Below are 16,694 nucleotides of genomic sequence, written 5' to 3' on the forward strand. Positions count from 1 at the left end.
TTTAGAAATTACAAACATTATTATTATCACATATTTTTATTTATTTAAACTAAATAATATATATAGGTTAATTCTACACAACACCCTTAAACTATTATCAATATTTTAAATTAGTCCCTAAATTTCAAAGCATTAATTGAGTCCTTAAAGTGTTATCATTGTATCAATTAAGTCCTTGCCTTATCCTAATTGTCAATTTTGTTGTTAAATGTTAGTTCGGATCTAGCGTTGATCAAATTGTAAACAAGTGTACGTATATTGCATGAACAACTTAAATCTATCATCTTTAAAAAAAAGATAATGTTAATAAAATTAGAAGAATATTTCTTTAATGTTGGGTCTAAGTTATCCATACAATAAATATACGTGTATTTACAATTTAATTAACGTATTTTAAATATGTTTGAACCATAATTCAAGCTGAAAAAGAAAAGCTAGGGTTTTTCCCTTGGCTTATGTATGTATGTAAATTCCATGCATCAATAATTTCAATTTAGCAGCAAAAAGAAAAAGAAAAAAAAATGGCTCTTCACTGGTTCTTCTTCTTGAGATGGAGAAAGATTGTCAGTAAAATGGGATCAAGTGTTGCTGTCAATGTCCAATGACTGTCTACTCGTGGCAAAAAAAAAAAAAAAAGAGCAGCTCAAAACTTAAAAACACATTCAGACGAGAGCTGGCTGTGTTGCAGCAGCTGTAAATAAATAAATAAATAAATAAAAAGTAATATTATTTAACAATTAACATGTTATCCTACAACACTGCAAGGAAGCCATTGGTAATAACCCCATTACCATTTTGCTTCCCAGATTTTGACACCCTCGAAATTCGGTTGAAGATTGAACTATGTCTATGTCGGAGCTATCTCTAATATTTGTACTCTAAATATTGCAGGAAACATGCGGAAACATGTTTGACTAGGAACAACATGGCTTCTCTTTTAACCTGTTTCTTAATTTTTGCCTTTATTAATATTACCTAATCAAATTTTTTTTTCTCAATTTAGTACATTAAATTTGGTTTCAATGTTTAATTTGATATTTAGACTAAATAGCATCACGTAGCCGAATGAATATTTGACGCATGTGTTCTAGTAAAAAACGTATAGATACTTAATTGTATTAAAAAAAACTCAAGTATCATACTGAACATTAAAGTTAAATGTATGTATTTAACTAAGACAAAAAAAAAATTCAAGTATCAAATCGATAAAAGGAAAAAATAACTTAGGTACCAAAATAAACACGAAAATCAAACTCCAGTATTAAATTAAGATAAAAAAAACTCAGATACTAAATTATGCATTAAAACTAAACTCAAATACAAAAAAGTGAGAGAAAAATGAAAACCCAGATTTGCTTCACTTAACCAAATACATAAAAACAAACATCATAGTTAAATGTTGATGTTTGTTGGATAGATGCAGTGTTTTCCCATCCTTTATTATTGTCTCTTTGTTTTCATGAAAATTAAATGAATAAATAAGTAAATAAACTTTTGTGTGGAAATTTTCATTGTTCTCATGTGAACCCAACTATTCCAGTTCATGAAAAAGGAGCAAAAAGAGAAATCCTTTTTAAGTCTCTCCATTTTTTTTTTGGGGGGGGGGGGAGCTTTTTAGTGGGATATTCTTTATCTTATAAATTTAGAATGTAAAAAAAAATAAAAATAATAATAAAATAAAAATAAAAATAGACTTTAAAAATAAAAATAGACTTTTGGCCTAGTGAAAACTTGAAGTTTAAGATTTTCTCTGCTTTTCTTTTTTATTACCAAGTGGCTGCTAACCTTTCACTTTCAAAAATATATATTCATTTTTTCAATATAATGATATGAAATATATACCTTAGCAATTTTTTATACAAATGAATAAATATTATATATTTTTTATTTTTATTTTTTTAAAAGAGAAATTTATTAATTCTGAATGAAACGATATAATTTAAAATACACATTTAAAATATACGTATTAATTCACAAAAAAAATATACATATTAAAATTTAGAGGTTGAGAATAAAATAAAAAAAATTACTTTAAAAGAACCACAAAACAAGAAACCAATACGTATGAAAAATTTTCCCACCAATTATTAAGGGAATCACTTTCTATTACTTGTGGAAAAATAATTCCCAAAGAATTTTTCAAGGAAAGTAAACTATTTTTTTTTTGTACCAAATGTTTGAATCACATTCCAACCAATTAAATTTCTTGAAAAGTTTTTAAACTTGTTTATGGACTGAATTATTCACCTAAACCCGAAGGCCCACCTGAAATTTGGAAAGGTTTTTTTTTATAATATATAATGCTACTATAATGTGAACATTAAAAAATATTAAGATGAACATATATAAAATTTTAATAAATAAAAAATATATAAAAATAATATAAATATATCTTTATTATTTTTAAAATAATATCGACAGACCTAAAATAGGTTTGGATTAACTATTTACAAATATGGGCTATCTTTAAAAAAAGAAGAAGCAAAACTTAGGATTAAAAATATATATTTAAAAATATATATAGAGAGAGGAAATAGAGTAAAATCAATAAAAGTATATAATAAAAAATTTAACTATAACAAAAAGGAAAAAAGAAAATTCTGAGCAATCAATCTTTTCCATTTCCCTTTTCTGGAGTTATATCTATAACATCAAACCTTTTTCTTGTATTTTCTCATGCTTTTATTTTCATTTTTATCTATCACTTGATGTGTTTGATAGGTTACCATTAGAATAAAAAAAAATAAAAAAAACAATTAAAATGTGTTTAAAATTTAAAAACCTTGTAAATTGATTGACATATCAATTTTCATCACATTTCCAAATATCCTTTTTACAATTTCAAGGTTAAATTTTCATATAAAAAAACGTTTCTTTTTAACCTTATAATTACTTTTTACTTCATTTTCACTCTAAGTTAATTCTTATATTTTGAAGAAATTTCAAGTTTAATTCTTATAAATAAATTAAATTGACAAATTTTAACAAAAATTACCGACGGTAATAATGATTTGACTAAAATGTTAATAAATTTTAACTGTATTGATGATTGGGTTTAAATATAAAGGATTAAATCTCAAAGTTTACTAAAGTACAAGGACTGATGTAAAATTTTGAGCAATGGTAATAAATGTAAAAGAAAAAAAATGAATGGTCCCTAGATACATATGTGGGTGTGAAAGGGGCAAAGTTTGAAGTCGGCAAGCAAAGACTAAAAAAAGAAAATAAAGTAGAATATTGTGAGGCAAAGTAAATTAAGGATTTTGTCCCCAGATTATGATTTAAGCAAAAAGACAAATTTGTTGATAATGATTCTTTATTTTGTCGTATTAGGGAATAATTTTCAAAAGACATAAACAGCTAATTTACAATGCCCACTGCCCACAGCTTCATAATAAGACAAATTAAAATTAAAAAAAAAAATCAAATTGGCCATTGGAAATCTAAACACTAAATAATTTTTTAAATTAACACAAAGCATATATTCTAAGCAAAAGCCTAGAAAGTCAATTAAAACACAGACAAGGTTCCTTGTCTTTATCCTTACTTGCTCTTTCTCCTACCACTTAGTGCCCATTAAACCATCCAAATCCAATACCCCTTCATTTTTATCTCTTGTGGTCCCTTGTTATAGAGTACTTCCAAAATTCCCAATCACTGTTTGATGAATGTAGTTTTTTTTTTTTAGGGTTTTAATTTGTTTAGGGGAAACAGCTAAGAGATTGGAGATTGGCATTCAATCAAGTTGCTACCATTAATCATCATATTATATATTTGAAGTTAATGTTCATTATGAAGTAGTTGAATTTTCTACTCAGCTGACAAGTATTTATTAGAGTAGAAATGATTAGTTGAAATGTTTTGATCCCAAATTTGTTTTTTATTTGATCATGGCACACACATAATTAAGATGCCTCTCTCATGGAGATCCCAAAATTTGATTTCATTTTCTAATAGGGAGGGTTTCAGAGTTGGCCACTCAACATTTTAACTTGGTAAACAAGTATCCACTTATTAGGTCATTTATGGTTATAATATGAAGAAACATTAAAGAATCACTGTCCTTACAACACTATAGTTCCAAGTACTTCACCATTGCCATGCCTAACAGACAAAAGGATTTGCTTGTCTGAAACCCAGAAACAATGTTTGGACATGGAGCAAAATCTTTATATTTAGGATTTATGTATACGCTGACTGTAGTTACGGTTAAGTGGAGACTATTAACAGTTAGGGTTGACGAAGTTCTTTATCTCCTCCATGAGGCAATAGAAGTGATTGTTGTTCGGCAAGAAGTAGAACCCGATCGTAGCTTTCTCTAGGAAGAGAAGGTTCACCTCTTGGCCGGATTTTTTAAGCCCTTCAACATATGCCAATTGCCAATCTTGAATGAGGTCCAAACCGGCCACGACAACAAGACTTTTGGGGAACTTAAGCCCTTCGAGGCTTCGACCCCGGGGACCAAATGGATTACAAGCTGGATGGTCTCTATCTTCCCCTTCCGGTAGATATGCCCTCCAATACCAGTCGCGGTCGTGCAGCGTGACAAAATACTTCCCATCCAATCGTTTTTCGGATTCTGTTCTTTTCTGCCCACCAAACATCGGATGAAGAAGAATGTCACCTAATACCTCGACATCAGCTTCGGCCGCTCTCACGGCTACATGGTGAGCTATATTTCCACCAGAACTATCACCAGCCAAGTAGACATGGACATTAGAATCCTTCCCACTTTGAAGCCAAGTTCTTGATTTAACCCACTTAAGAGCCGCCCAACCATCATCGTACGCGCAAGGGTATCTATGTTCAGGCGATCGGCGATAATTTACAGACACCACAACGGCCTTACAAAGGCTAACGAGGCGTCTACAAAAGGTGTCATAGATAGCACTATTAGCGGAGGAATGAGTGAAGCTTCCACCGTGGAAGAACACTATGACAGGAACAATCTCAGTTGTGCTCAAAGGTTTCTCAAGGTCTACCATGCCCCATTGAGCCTCATTCAACGAAGAAGGCTGATAAACCCGGTTTAGAAGACCGGTGGCACCGTCGACATGGTCGAAGGAGAAAACCCCATCGACAGGGTTTATATTGGCAGGGACTCTACGGTCAAGGAACTCAGATAAATCTCGGTTGAAGGTTCCATCAGGACGGCGTTGTAGATTGTAAGCTAGCTTGAAATTGGAAATGAGGACCCATGTATTCAATGGAACAACCCTCTAAAAAAAATCAAATCCAAACAATTAGGAGCTTTGATCACCAATAATAACATCAACCTCCCCCCCCCCAAAAAAAAAAAAACAAAACAAGCAACCAATGAAATTCAAAAATCTCCAAATCAAACTTAAATTTCAAATTTCAAACCTTTTTGTTCAACATATCAGACTAGGATATAATTTAACACAATCCCACAAATTATTCAGTCAAGAAAAGCTCATAATTAGACAAAAATTCGGTTAAACCCGACAATCAAACCCCCCACCCCTCCCAGAAGGAAAAAAAAAGGTCAAATCTTTGGAAACCCAAGTTGAAACGAAAGTCAAATACCCCATGACACCAACTTCGCTAGAAATTAATAATAATAAAAAGTCATCAGATCAATTCAATCTTCCAAAAAAATATATACCTTGGATTCATTGAGGTTGACTTCATTGCTACCGGCCATGGCCGAACAAACCAGACTGGAAAAGAACTCCAAGAAGGAAAAGCAAAAACAAAAGGTTTTAAAGAAAACCCCCAAGAAAGGAAATGAAACTTATCTTCCCAAAGGAAACCTCATAACAACAAGAAAGAAAGAAAAAAAACACTAAAAAGTAAGAGTGTTTGTACGTTGTCTATTTGCCCCCACCCTTCCTTTTATTTATTTGGTTTCTTGGGTTTTTTTTTTTTTTGCTCTTTTGTACTTGAGTCTCTATACTCTCCCTCTTTTCTTTGGCTTTTCTTTTTTGTTCTGAACAAGAAGAGACGCTTCCTTTCTGAAGAACAGAAGAACCCAACACCACTAAATAGAGAGAGAGAAATGGAAGAGAGAAAGAGAGGAAAATAACAGAGAGAGAGGACGCAAAGATCTGAGTGTATGTGTGTCTACCTATATAATGTTTAAAGAAAGGAAGTATATAAAATATACAAAAGAGATAGAGAGAGAGGGAAAGGAAGTTTTTTTTTTTTTTAGAAAAAAAAGAGTCAAAGGAGAGGGAAGAGATGTGACGGAGGAGAACAGAAACGATAGAGACGACATAGCGGGGCGGCGGAATTATACTGTTCATTGTGGGTCCTACATTCTTCTCTACCCCTTTCTTTTCCTTTTTTTTATCTCAAAATTAGTTTAAATCAGTTGAATCAAGCAATTCAACTAAATTTATTATTTTTCAAATTTTTTTTAAATTTTTAAATAATTTATTTAATTAAACTATATGGATTAATTGGATTAACGAACTAGAATTTTAAAAATCAGACCAATTTAATCTTTATCAATTTTAAAAATTAACAGCTACAATTAATTAATTATATTATTATTATTTTTCGTCAATTGTATATAAATTTATTTAATATAATAATAAATTTAGCTCACAAAACGTTTATTTTATGTATATATTTTAAGCTAAAGTTTATATACGTGAACATATTTAGATTTTTTTAAGTTATATTTTGTAAATTTTTTTAGAAACAAGGCCAAATTAATATAACATTTAAATATTGAAGACTTAATTTTTAAAATTAGATTTATATGTTTTATACATGCTTCACATTAATTCGATTTATGATTAGACTAATAGAAGGATCTTATCAACATAATATTATTAATATTTTAAAGATTCGACTGCTTTGTTGAAATATTAGGACTAATTTAAAATATAGATCATAACTTGGGGATATATGATGTAATTAATCTTTATGCTTGTGTTCATTTGAATCTTCAAACTATGGCTATTGCCACTCCTCTAGTTCGATTTTTTTTTCCATCTATTTGTTTCTTTCCTGTTCATTTCTTTGAAAATGAGATATTTTTATTTTCCAAGTGGGTCCTTTTTGGAATTTTATTTTGTTCTAAGTCCTATCCTATATGAGTTTTGTTTTGATATATTTCATTTTTTTTATTTTAAAGTATATTTATATAATTATAATTATAATTATTCATATTTAACCAAAATAAAACTTCGGCTCAAATAGAAAAGTTGAGGTTTTATAAAGGCTAAATTTTACTATTAGTCCTTGTACGTTAGGGAAGTTGTAAATTTAGTCACTGTACTTTTATTTGATATTTTTAGTCTTTGTACTTTTTAAATTTGTCAATTTTAATTCTTGTACTTTACAGTATTTGAAATTTTAGTCTTGACCCAAACAAGATAAATTAAATTCGTTTGGTTAAATTCAATTACTAGTCCTGTACTATTCAAACAGTTGTAAATTTAATCAGTTTCCTCCAATTGGTCATTTTTTTTAGATACCTAACTAACACCGTTAAAATATGCTAACAGGCCTGCTCTTGACATTTTGGGGCTCTAAGCAAAATAATAAAATAGGGTTTTAGATTCTTTAAAAGTTAGAGAAATTTTTAAAATAGATAAAAAATACCAATTAAGCTCAAAAAATTTTATGTACAAATTATTAAATTCAGGTACCTCCATATATATTAATCCAAAAAATTATATATTACATTTGAGATGGAAAAGTGAAGGGATAATTGCACAACCCTTCTTTTATTCTTTATTCCACAAAAATCTGTACTTGAGGTTTGGACGATAAAATACGTATTTGAATAGAGTCGATAATAATTCTTTTTCCAGGGAAAAAAATGCAAAAGGGAAAGTACTACTTCAAAGATCACTTCAGACAGGTTCTGAAAAATTGTTTTTTAAAATAAAAGACAGTTTCTGGAAATAGCCAAAACCTAGCCGTGGCAATAGCTGTACTAAACAGCAATTTTTTTCGCTAAAAAACAAAATAATAAAATAAGATGAAAAAGCAAAGAAAGGAGACAAGAGTTTCTTGCGTGCGGCCGACGCCAAGGCACGTGGCGACAAAGGGTTCCGTCTCGACTCTTTTAGTCTTTTGTCCGAAAACCACCGTCGGAAATACCTAAGTTACCCTCGTTTCCCCCACGGATACCACGAAACAGCCACTGAGAACGACATGTTTTTTGTCCGTTAGTGTAAAGCGCGTGACGGCATGTTTTTTGTCAGAGCCTGGGAGACTAACAAGGCTTTTGCCTTTTTCTTTTTTTTTTTCTTCTCTTTTTTATTTTTAATTATCTAATATAATTTTTTCTAGGGTCATCTAATGTGGGCTTTGGATTTTGTCGTATTCTATGGAAGCATGTATATCTATCAATCGTGGGATTTGGACACGTGGCATTCTCTGGAAACTCCTATTATTGGACCGGCCCCATGTGAACACACTCAAGATCTCACTCATAGGAATACAATGTTTTCAATATGGAAATTATTAAAAAATTATTTTTTTTTAAAGTAAAAGCTTTAAAAATGTATTGGGACCCCCTGCGGTTCCAGAACCTATAAGCCCTGTGGGATCGCCACGACCCCCTGCGGTTGATTGATAATTTTTTTCCTGTGAACATACCTATGTGGGTCCCAACTAAAATTGAATCTCTGCCGTTGGTTTTCTTTAATGGAAAGATCCAAGCAAGCCATAGGCACCTGATGACCGGATTTAGCTTAAAATAGTTAGATCGGAGAGAAGGGAACTATTTTCTTTTTTCAAATAAAAAATATTTTATTGTTAATTAATTTTTATAAAATAATTTTTTCACCTTTAATTTTTAAAAAAACTTATAAAATTATAATTTTATAAAAAAATATTAATTATTTAATACAGAGACAATTTCCACATCGGATTTATCAAATTTTAATAGGATATAAATTTTGACTATTTGCCACGTATAGGAATTCGATTAGACGAAACTATAAATGGAAATTTGTCTTAATTAACAATGTTACTATTATTAAGTACCCAATTATGACACAAAATGACAAAACCATGAACATATGACACCCATCAATCCTCAAACGCAGACAAGACATTAGACATGCTTTTTTATAGCAACGTGTAGGGTGAAATGATAAATTTTATATTTAGTTTGAAATTAAATTGTGATTAAAACACATTTTTACTAGTTACAACTTAATAATTTTATAAGGGTTTAAAAGAAAATTTTACCAAATTAAAAGAAACCCAAAACACCCACCTACTCTCTTAGTGCCAACACTTGATCATTTTGTTTTTCCATTGATGGGAAAAGTCTAACAAATATAATATATTCCAAAGATTCTTTGCATAATTGCCCATAGAATTTTTTCTATTTTATTCTTTCATCCTTTTTATTATTATTATTATTCTTTTCTTTCTTGCATTGACCTTGTCTAGCCAAAAACATCCAATATTTTTATTTAAAATATTGTTAGTGATGATGGGATGACAAAAACAATGACTAAAAAATATTCAAAAATTCCCAACTATTTAATATTCTTTTAAATAATGAGAATTAGAACAGAAATTAGATAATGCATACCAAATAATCCAAACATTGATGGACATAGAGACATATGTTCTATTTGGGGTGAGTTTGCCTAAGACAAAAAATAACTCCCACCGTCCATTCAAATCTATCCTTAGTTTATCTTTAATCTTATTATGTTTTTAGTCCCTATAAATCTTTTCACTTTTAATTTCGTTTTTTTTATTATTTAAATTCGCGTGGAAATAAAAAAATTGGAAAGAAATGAATAATTGAACCACTAAAAGCCAAATGTCTTGTTCAAATTCATTGCTTTTATAGACACATGTTTCATGTAGTTTTATCTTGTTCAAATTGGTTCTTGACCAAACTTGAAAAATAAGTAAAGAATAATCCAAACACTAAAATCCAAATGTCTTCTTCAAATTCATTGCTTTTGGATTGTTAGTTATCTTATATTAATCTCGAGATACTTTTTTTCCTTTCTATAGAAACAGTAATTTTATTATTCACTCCTTCCTTTATAAAGTACTCTTACATGTATGTTATTGATTAAGCTGATGTCACAACATAATTAATAATTAATTTACTTAAATTTTAATTTAAAAATAAAATAAAAATACTACTACGAGATGTCATACTAAATGTTCCATCTATTTTTGGATAATTTAACAAAAAAAATAAATTTAAAAATTAAAAAAGATGAAAATTAAATGGAGGACTAAAATAATTTTTTTATAAAATTAGAGGAGTAAATAAATGATTATGCCCATATACATAAATAACAAAATAGTTAAATTTAATTTAATTTACATATATAATAACTTTTATAATAAAAAAATGCGGTGGTCGTAACGGAAGGTGGCTAAGCATGTGCCACGCACACCCCATTACCAAACATGTTGTTATGGTCGTGTACCGCTGTAACCGCTTCCTATCTTTCTTTGCTTATTTATTATTCATTTATTTAAATTTAATTGTCCTTTTTTTGTTTAATGTAAAAATCTTACAAGTATATGTTTGTTAACTTAGCTCCTATAATATTTATTAAATCATTAATGTCAAATAAATAAGAATAATTATGTTGGTCTATGGATCGACCGAACACAAACCAACTAGCTTTGCTACACATCTAAAAACATTTGGTAATTATTAGTACACATCACTATTATTTTTAGTACCACTCATTTTTTTTAACTTTAGAATAAATACTAAAAAATTATCCATGTTAAATATTAATTCGAGATAAATATTTTTGGTATTTAAAAATCGAAATATTTAGAACTATTTATAACTTTTTTTCAACCCTTAAATAAAAAAGATAATACACTTCAGTGCACTCGAACTTACATCCTCCTATATAGATAATAATAATCATATTAATCGAACTGAGACTACAATAAATATTAGATAGAACCCATAGATATGAAAATGGAAACCATCTTACGCCCATTGAAATCCAAGAAAGAGTGTCCCAAAATTATTAGGAAGGTAAGGAGAAAGAACAATCATGTGCAATCGGCACTTACTAAACCTACTAATATTTTCTTCTCAATACAAATTTGTCTTTTCTCCTCCTCCTCTTCAAACTTTTGGTAGTATTATGACCAAAATTGTAGAGACTTCCAATTGTGACACTCATCGCATGCCAACTTTTCTAAAAAAAAAATCATTTTTTCACATAGTGGTGAATTAAAAAATAATTTTATCACAATAAAGATACTCGGAACTACTTATATTCCCTCTTCAACCCATTGTATCAAATCTACATTTTTTTGCATTGACAACAATATCGATACTAATTGAATTAAGACTCAATCGACCAATATTAATAATGTTGTTTTGACATCATATATTACCTTCACTAGGTAAGGGCTAAGCAACTTCCATGTGGAAAATAAGTAGGAGGGTATCAAAATTAAAAGGAAAAACAATGTACCATGAATTTATTTGGATGGATGGTTATGTTTAAGAAATAAACTGAAAAAATCATGACCTAACACACTCTTCTATTATTATTTTCTTAGTATGTGTACATTGTATGTGTTTGGTCTTTAGAGTGATTAGGTTATTCTCCTTGAATAAAAACAAAGAAAAGCTTAACAAATCACATGCCTCGTGCCTTTTTTTTTTTCCTTCCTTTAATTAAAAGGACGTAACTTGGAATAAAAGAATAAATACAATATAAAAGGAATTATGAATGTTTGAATTCAAATTTTAAATTTATATAAAATAGTATTTTATGTTTGGGCTTTTATTAATTTTTATGTGCTAAGTTATTTTATTTTATTTTAAGTTTGAAAATACTCGTATTTTTATAATGTTGATTTTGATTATAGTTATTTGAATAGAATATTTGTATTTGTACTTGTGGTTGTAAATATCGTATATTTAATCGTAACGTCGTTACAATTGTGTGTGTGTCTGTTTTATTTAAATTTTTATATATTTGAATAGTACCTTGAATTTTTATATATCTATTGACGTTAATTTGAGATCTCGAGGTGACAAAGATTTTATGTCTTGTCAAATTGATGTGTGACTTATCACCTCGAGAAAATGGTGGTGATTTGAGATTTGAGTTTCTGTTCATTTCATACTATTCTAGTAAATAATTGTATGACACAAATGAACTATCCGAGTAATTACAAAATAGAATCAAACTATTATAATGCAAACAGACTAAGAACTAATATAACTGTTAGGATCGTCCCGAATAAGCAACGAACAAGTAAAAATAGTAGAAGAAATTAAGAAGATGAACACACAAATTTAACGTGGAAAAACCCCTCAAAAGAGGATAAAAAACCACGGGCAAAGATAATTTTACTATAATGGCAAAAGAATGAAGAGTACAAAATATGGAGATAAAACTAAACCCCGAAAACCCGAAAAACAAAGAACCCTCAAACGTAAACACAAAATTCTCTGAATGTGTTATGAGTTCTAATCTAATGGGTGTCTCTTAATTCTAAGATTGTAAAGGAGCCTATTTATAGGCTAAATTAGTAAGTCAAATAAACTATACTAATAAATGCTAAATATATTATACTAATAAATACTAAATCTTCTAGAAAGAAAATATATTTTTGTTTAACTTGACTTGCAAGCAATCTCTTAGAATTTGGGTCACACAATTCTAACAATCTCTACCTTGACACGAATTCTTTCAATGCCATCTTTGCCAAAACCCGCCACGGGCCTATCTTGAACTATGCAGGGAATTAACTGAGTCGAATCTATGCTTAGAAGCTGGAAGACTTCTAGCCTTCGACTTGTGCACTGCCAAATCAAAACTAACCCGGGTCTGATTTTCATGAATACAGTGCCCTAACTTTTCAAAACCTGCATCCAAAAGAGAACCTCTCTTCAACGAAACGGTCATACCTTTTTCCCTCCTATGACCAAGTTGCCTCCGCTTCAAATGAGTTGACTTTGACTCCATAACGGACGAGGGACGTCCGATTTCACCGGTCACTGTAGAACCTTCCAGAATATAAAGACTGCCGGTTCTTTTACCTTTTAACAAAACGAGAGCTCCACGAGATACTTTAATGTCGCTCGACTCGATGTTGATTCTGCATCCTTTCAAGTCTAAAATACTCAAGGAGATGAGATTCTTTCGTAAATCAGGTACATACCTGACATCTGAGAGTATCCTAATCGTCCCATCGTGTATCCTAATTTTAACAGTACCAATACCGATTATTTTACTAGATGAATCGTTTCCCATGTGCACAACTCCACCTTCAACTGAACTGTATGTGGAGAACCATTCTCTATTGGGACACATGTGGAAAGAACATCCTGAATCTAGGATCCACTCAGACGTAAGCTTGGAGTTATCGCTCGTTGACACTAACAAGAAATCATCACCGCCTTCATCGACCAAATTAGCACTAGCTACATCTTCCTCGTTACTCTCAGCAGCTCTTTTATTTCGCAGTTTATAACAATCTGCTTTGACATGACCTAACTTTTTGCAATAGCGACACCTTTTGTCTCGTTTCTTTGATGCTACCAAAACGGAAGCTTGTCTATCTGCTTTGCTATTCAAATCAAACTCATTGTCGAGTTTGTCTCTACTCAACAAATGACCCTTCACATCTTCGAACGAGAGTTTGTCTCTGCCATAAATCAGGGTCTCCTTGAAAGACTTGTATGAAGAGGGTAAAGAGCACAATAATAGCATAGCTTGATCTTCATCGTCAATATGAACCTCAACGTTCTTTAAATCATTTAAAAGAGTAATGAATTGACTGATGTGATCTTTAAGAAGCTCACCTTCGTTCATGCGAAACGTAAATAGACGTTGTTTCAACACTAAACGGTTAGCCAGAGACTTAGTCGCATAAAGAGTTTCTAACCTTTTCCACAAGGCGAATGAGGTCTTCTCCATCAATACCTCCTGCAATACTGTATTCGCGAGGCACAACTGGATTGCAGACAAGGCCTTTTCATCAAGCTCTTCCCATTCTATTTGATTTAGATTCTCAGGCTTTTTCCCTGTAACAACCTTTTTCAAACCATTTTGAACTAGAATTGCCATCATCCGAACTTGCCACAGATTGAAATTTGTCTCACCATCGAACTTCTCAATTTCAAACCTTGTTGCTGCCATCTCTGACCGGGCTGATCTATGAAAGTTAAACTAGCTCTGATACCACTTGTTAGGATCGTCCCGAATAAGCAACGAACAAGTAAAAATAGTAGAAGAAATTGAGAAGATGAACACACAAATTTAACGTGGAAAAACCCCTCAAAAGAGGATAAAAAACCACGGGCAAAGATAATTTTACTATAATGGCAAAAGAATGAAGAGTACAAAAGATGGAGATAAAAACTAAACCCCGAAAACCCGAAAAACAAAGAACCCTCAAACGTAAACACAAAATTCTCTGAATGTGTTATGAGTTCTAATCTAATGGGTGTCTCTTAATTCTAAGATTGTAAAGGAGCCTATTTATAGGCTAAATTAGTAAGTCAAATAAACTATACTAATAAATGCTAAATATATTATACTAATAAATACTAAATCTTCTAGAAAGAAAATATATTTTTGTTTAACTTGACTTGCAAGCAATCTCTTAGAATTTGGGTCACACAATTCTAACAATAACCTAGATTAAAGCAAATGAACAGGATTAAACACGCATATGATAATCACACATAATGAAAGTTGAAAACCCATGCATATACTCGAATACTCAACACCCAAATCTCAAAAGATGAAATTGTAATGGAACGAATATACCCATTTAAGAAATCTTTAATCCTAAGGCACAAATTAGAGATTACCCAATTTAACTGAGAATTTATGCTTTCAAATGAAGATAAACCAAATGTGAATCGGATGCATGAATTTTTCTTATTTATTTTATTTCAATGTGAGACATTCTTTCTTTCTTTTTGTTATCTTTACAAGAAATCAAAGTCATACCAATAATGAACTTAATTTATAAATTTATGGAATAAAATTTTCATAGGTCAAGGTTTGAAATGGCATTTAGTTGATAAGATATATTTACCCATAAGAATAATTTTAAATAAATAAAATATTATTCTCGACATTGGTGAAGAAAGTGAACATGTTTTGAAAATGGGATGGGATTGTAATGTGGGCGGGTTGGGGAATGAAGTGATCAATTGTTGGGTGGAAGGAGTCAACCACATACTTATATCTCTTTTAGGGTAAATTACAACATTAATCACTAAATTATTCATAAATTTTTATTTTAGTTAATGAAATACTTGAAAGTGTTTATTTAAATTAGAAATTACTAAGAAGTTTTTGTTTAAAATATTGGATTATTAAATTTTTATCTGACGGTCATCAACGTCGAAGATCATGGAGAAAAAAAGTATTTGAATTTTTGTTTGCAATCGCAGATTTATAACGTCTAAAGTTGTTTTATGAAAAAAAATTGAAACTATAAAAGAGAAAGGGAGAAAGAAAGTTTTCAATTGGTGTAGGTAGTGTGAACAAAAAAAGATGTATAACAGCGATTTTAACAACCCAGTGACTTAATTGAAATTTTTTAAATAATTGAATGACTAAATTGTAACTTTTTAGTTAAGTGACCAAAACGAAAACTTATTCAAAATTTAGTGAATGAGGATGTAATTTACCCTAAAACTTACGATAGGTTAGTTTATAAGAGGGGTTCTTTTTAAAGTTAGGTGTGTGAAAGGACAGTCCGGAAACCTTTGTTGTTTTTTGTCGTTAAATAAATGAAGCTAACCAATGGATGAGGCCAAGTCATGCAATTATGTTTTTATCATTTCCCATAAAGTCAAAATTTTTATTTTTATTTATTTTTTTTTTCAAAATGGTGGGCGAGAAAATTCAAATCCCATGCTTAGCTTACGTGTTTCGATAGTAATGCTAAATATTAATATTAAATTTAATATTTTTTTTAGATAAATCATAAAAATAATCACTTTAGTTTGATACAAATTATATTTTAGTTGTTATTGTTTCGTTACAAAATAGTAACTCTGTTGTTAAAATGAGTTTTAAATGCTAACTTAAATGTTTAGTTGTTGATATGAAAATAAGTTTTTAATTCAATAACTTTAATTTAGACTGGTACATAAGATATCCAAGTTGACATTTAAAACCTAGTTGGATTGTCATATAGGAATGTTGTTAAGAACGTAACGAAGCTTAATGATAGAGCGACCACTTTGTAACAAAGCGATAACGTAAGTGACTAAAACGTAATATTTCAAACATAAGTGACTAAAATGTAATCTGAAGCAAACAAAAGTGACTATTTTTGTAGTTTACCCTTTTCTTTTTATATTATACTATTTATTTTATTTGTACAAATAATAAATTCATCATCCAAAAATAGTAAATTCAATAATGTGAATTTGATAATAAATTTATTCTCAAACTATCGATTTTTTCATTACTAAAATTGTTAATTTGATTGTTGAATGAAACGTTAGATCTTTATGTGACATAATTTGAAATGAAAAATTAAAAAAAAATTAAAAATCTTGGTTTAAAGGTTTTCGAAGTTTGTAGAAATTATAATTCACTCTTTTTGTTTTTAGGTTTTAATTTTAAAAGTTAAGCTACATAATTTTAATTTTCTTCAAAATTATTTCATATAAGATTTTGCATGTGGATTTAATGGCTAAATGGATTTTTTAAAAATGAAAAGACCTAATTGATATAATATCGACAGTTGGGGTATCATTAGAACATTTT

At 29.9% G+C, this 16,694-nt stretch overlaps 1 protein-coding gene across 1 annotated transcript; it reads right to left on the reverse strand.

The window, feature by feature from the left end:
* Nucleotides 1-4,202: 4,202 nt before the first annotated feature.
* Nucleotides 4,203-5,683, reverse strand: LOC107930165 (gibberellin receptor GID1B-like). The gene is given in 2 exon segments (NM_001327311.1): nucleotides 4,203-5,219; nucleotides 5,627-5,683. Coding segments are annotated over 2 exon segments (1,035 nt in total). The 5' UTR covers nucleotides 5,666-5,683; the 3' UTR covers nucleotides 4,203-4,223.
* Nucleotides 5,684-16,694: the final 11,011 nt, after the last annotated feature.

This window comes from Gossypium hirsutum, chromosome A12 (genome assembly GCF_007990345.1).
Source record: "Gossypium hirsutum isolate 1008001.06 chromosome A12, Gossypium_hirsutum_v2.1, whole genome shotgun sequence".
In the NCBI taxonomy this organism is placed as follows: domain Eukaryota; kingdom Viridiplantae; phylum Streptophyta; class Magnoliopsida; order Malvales; family Malvaceae; genus Gossypium; species Gossypium hirsutum.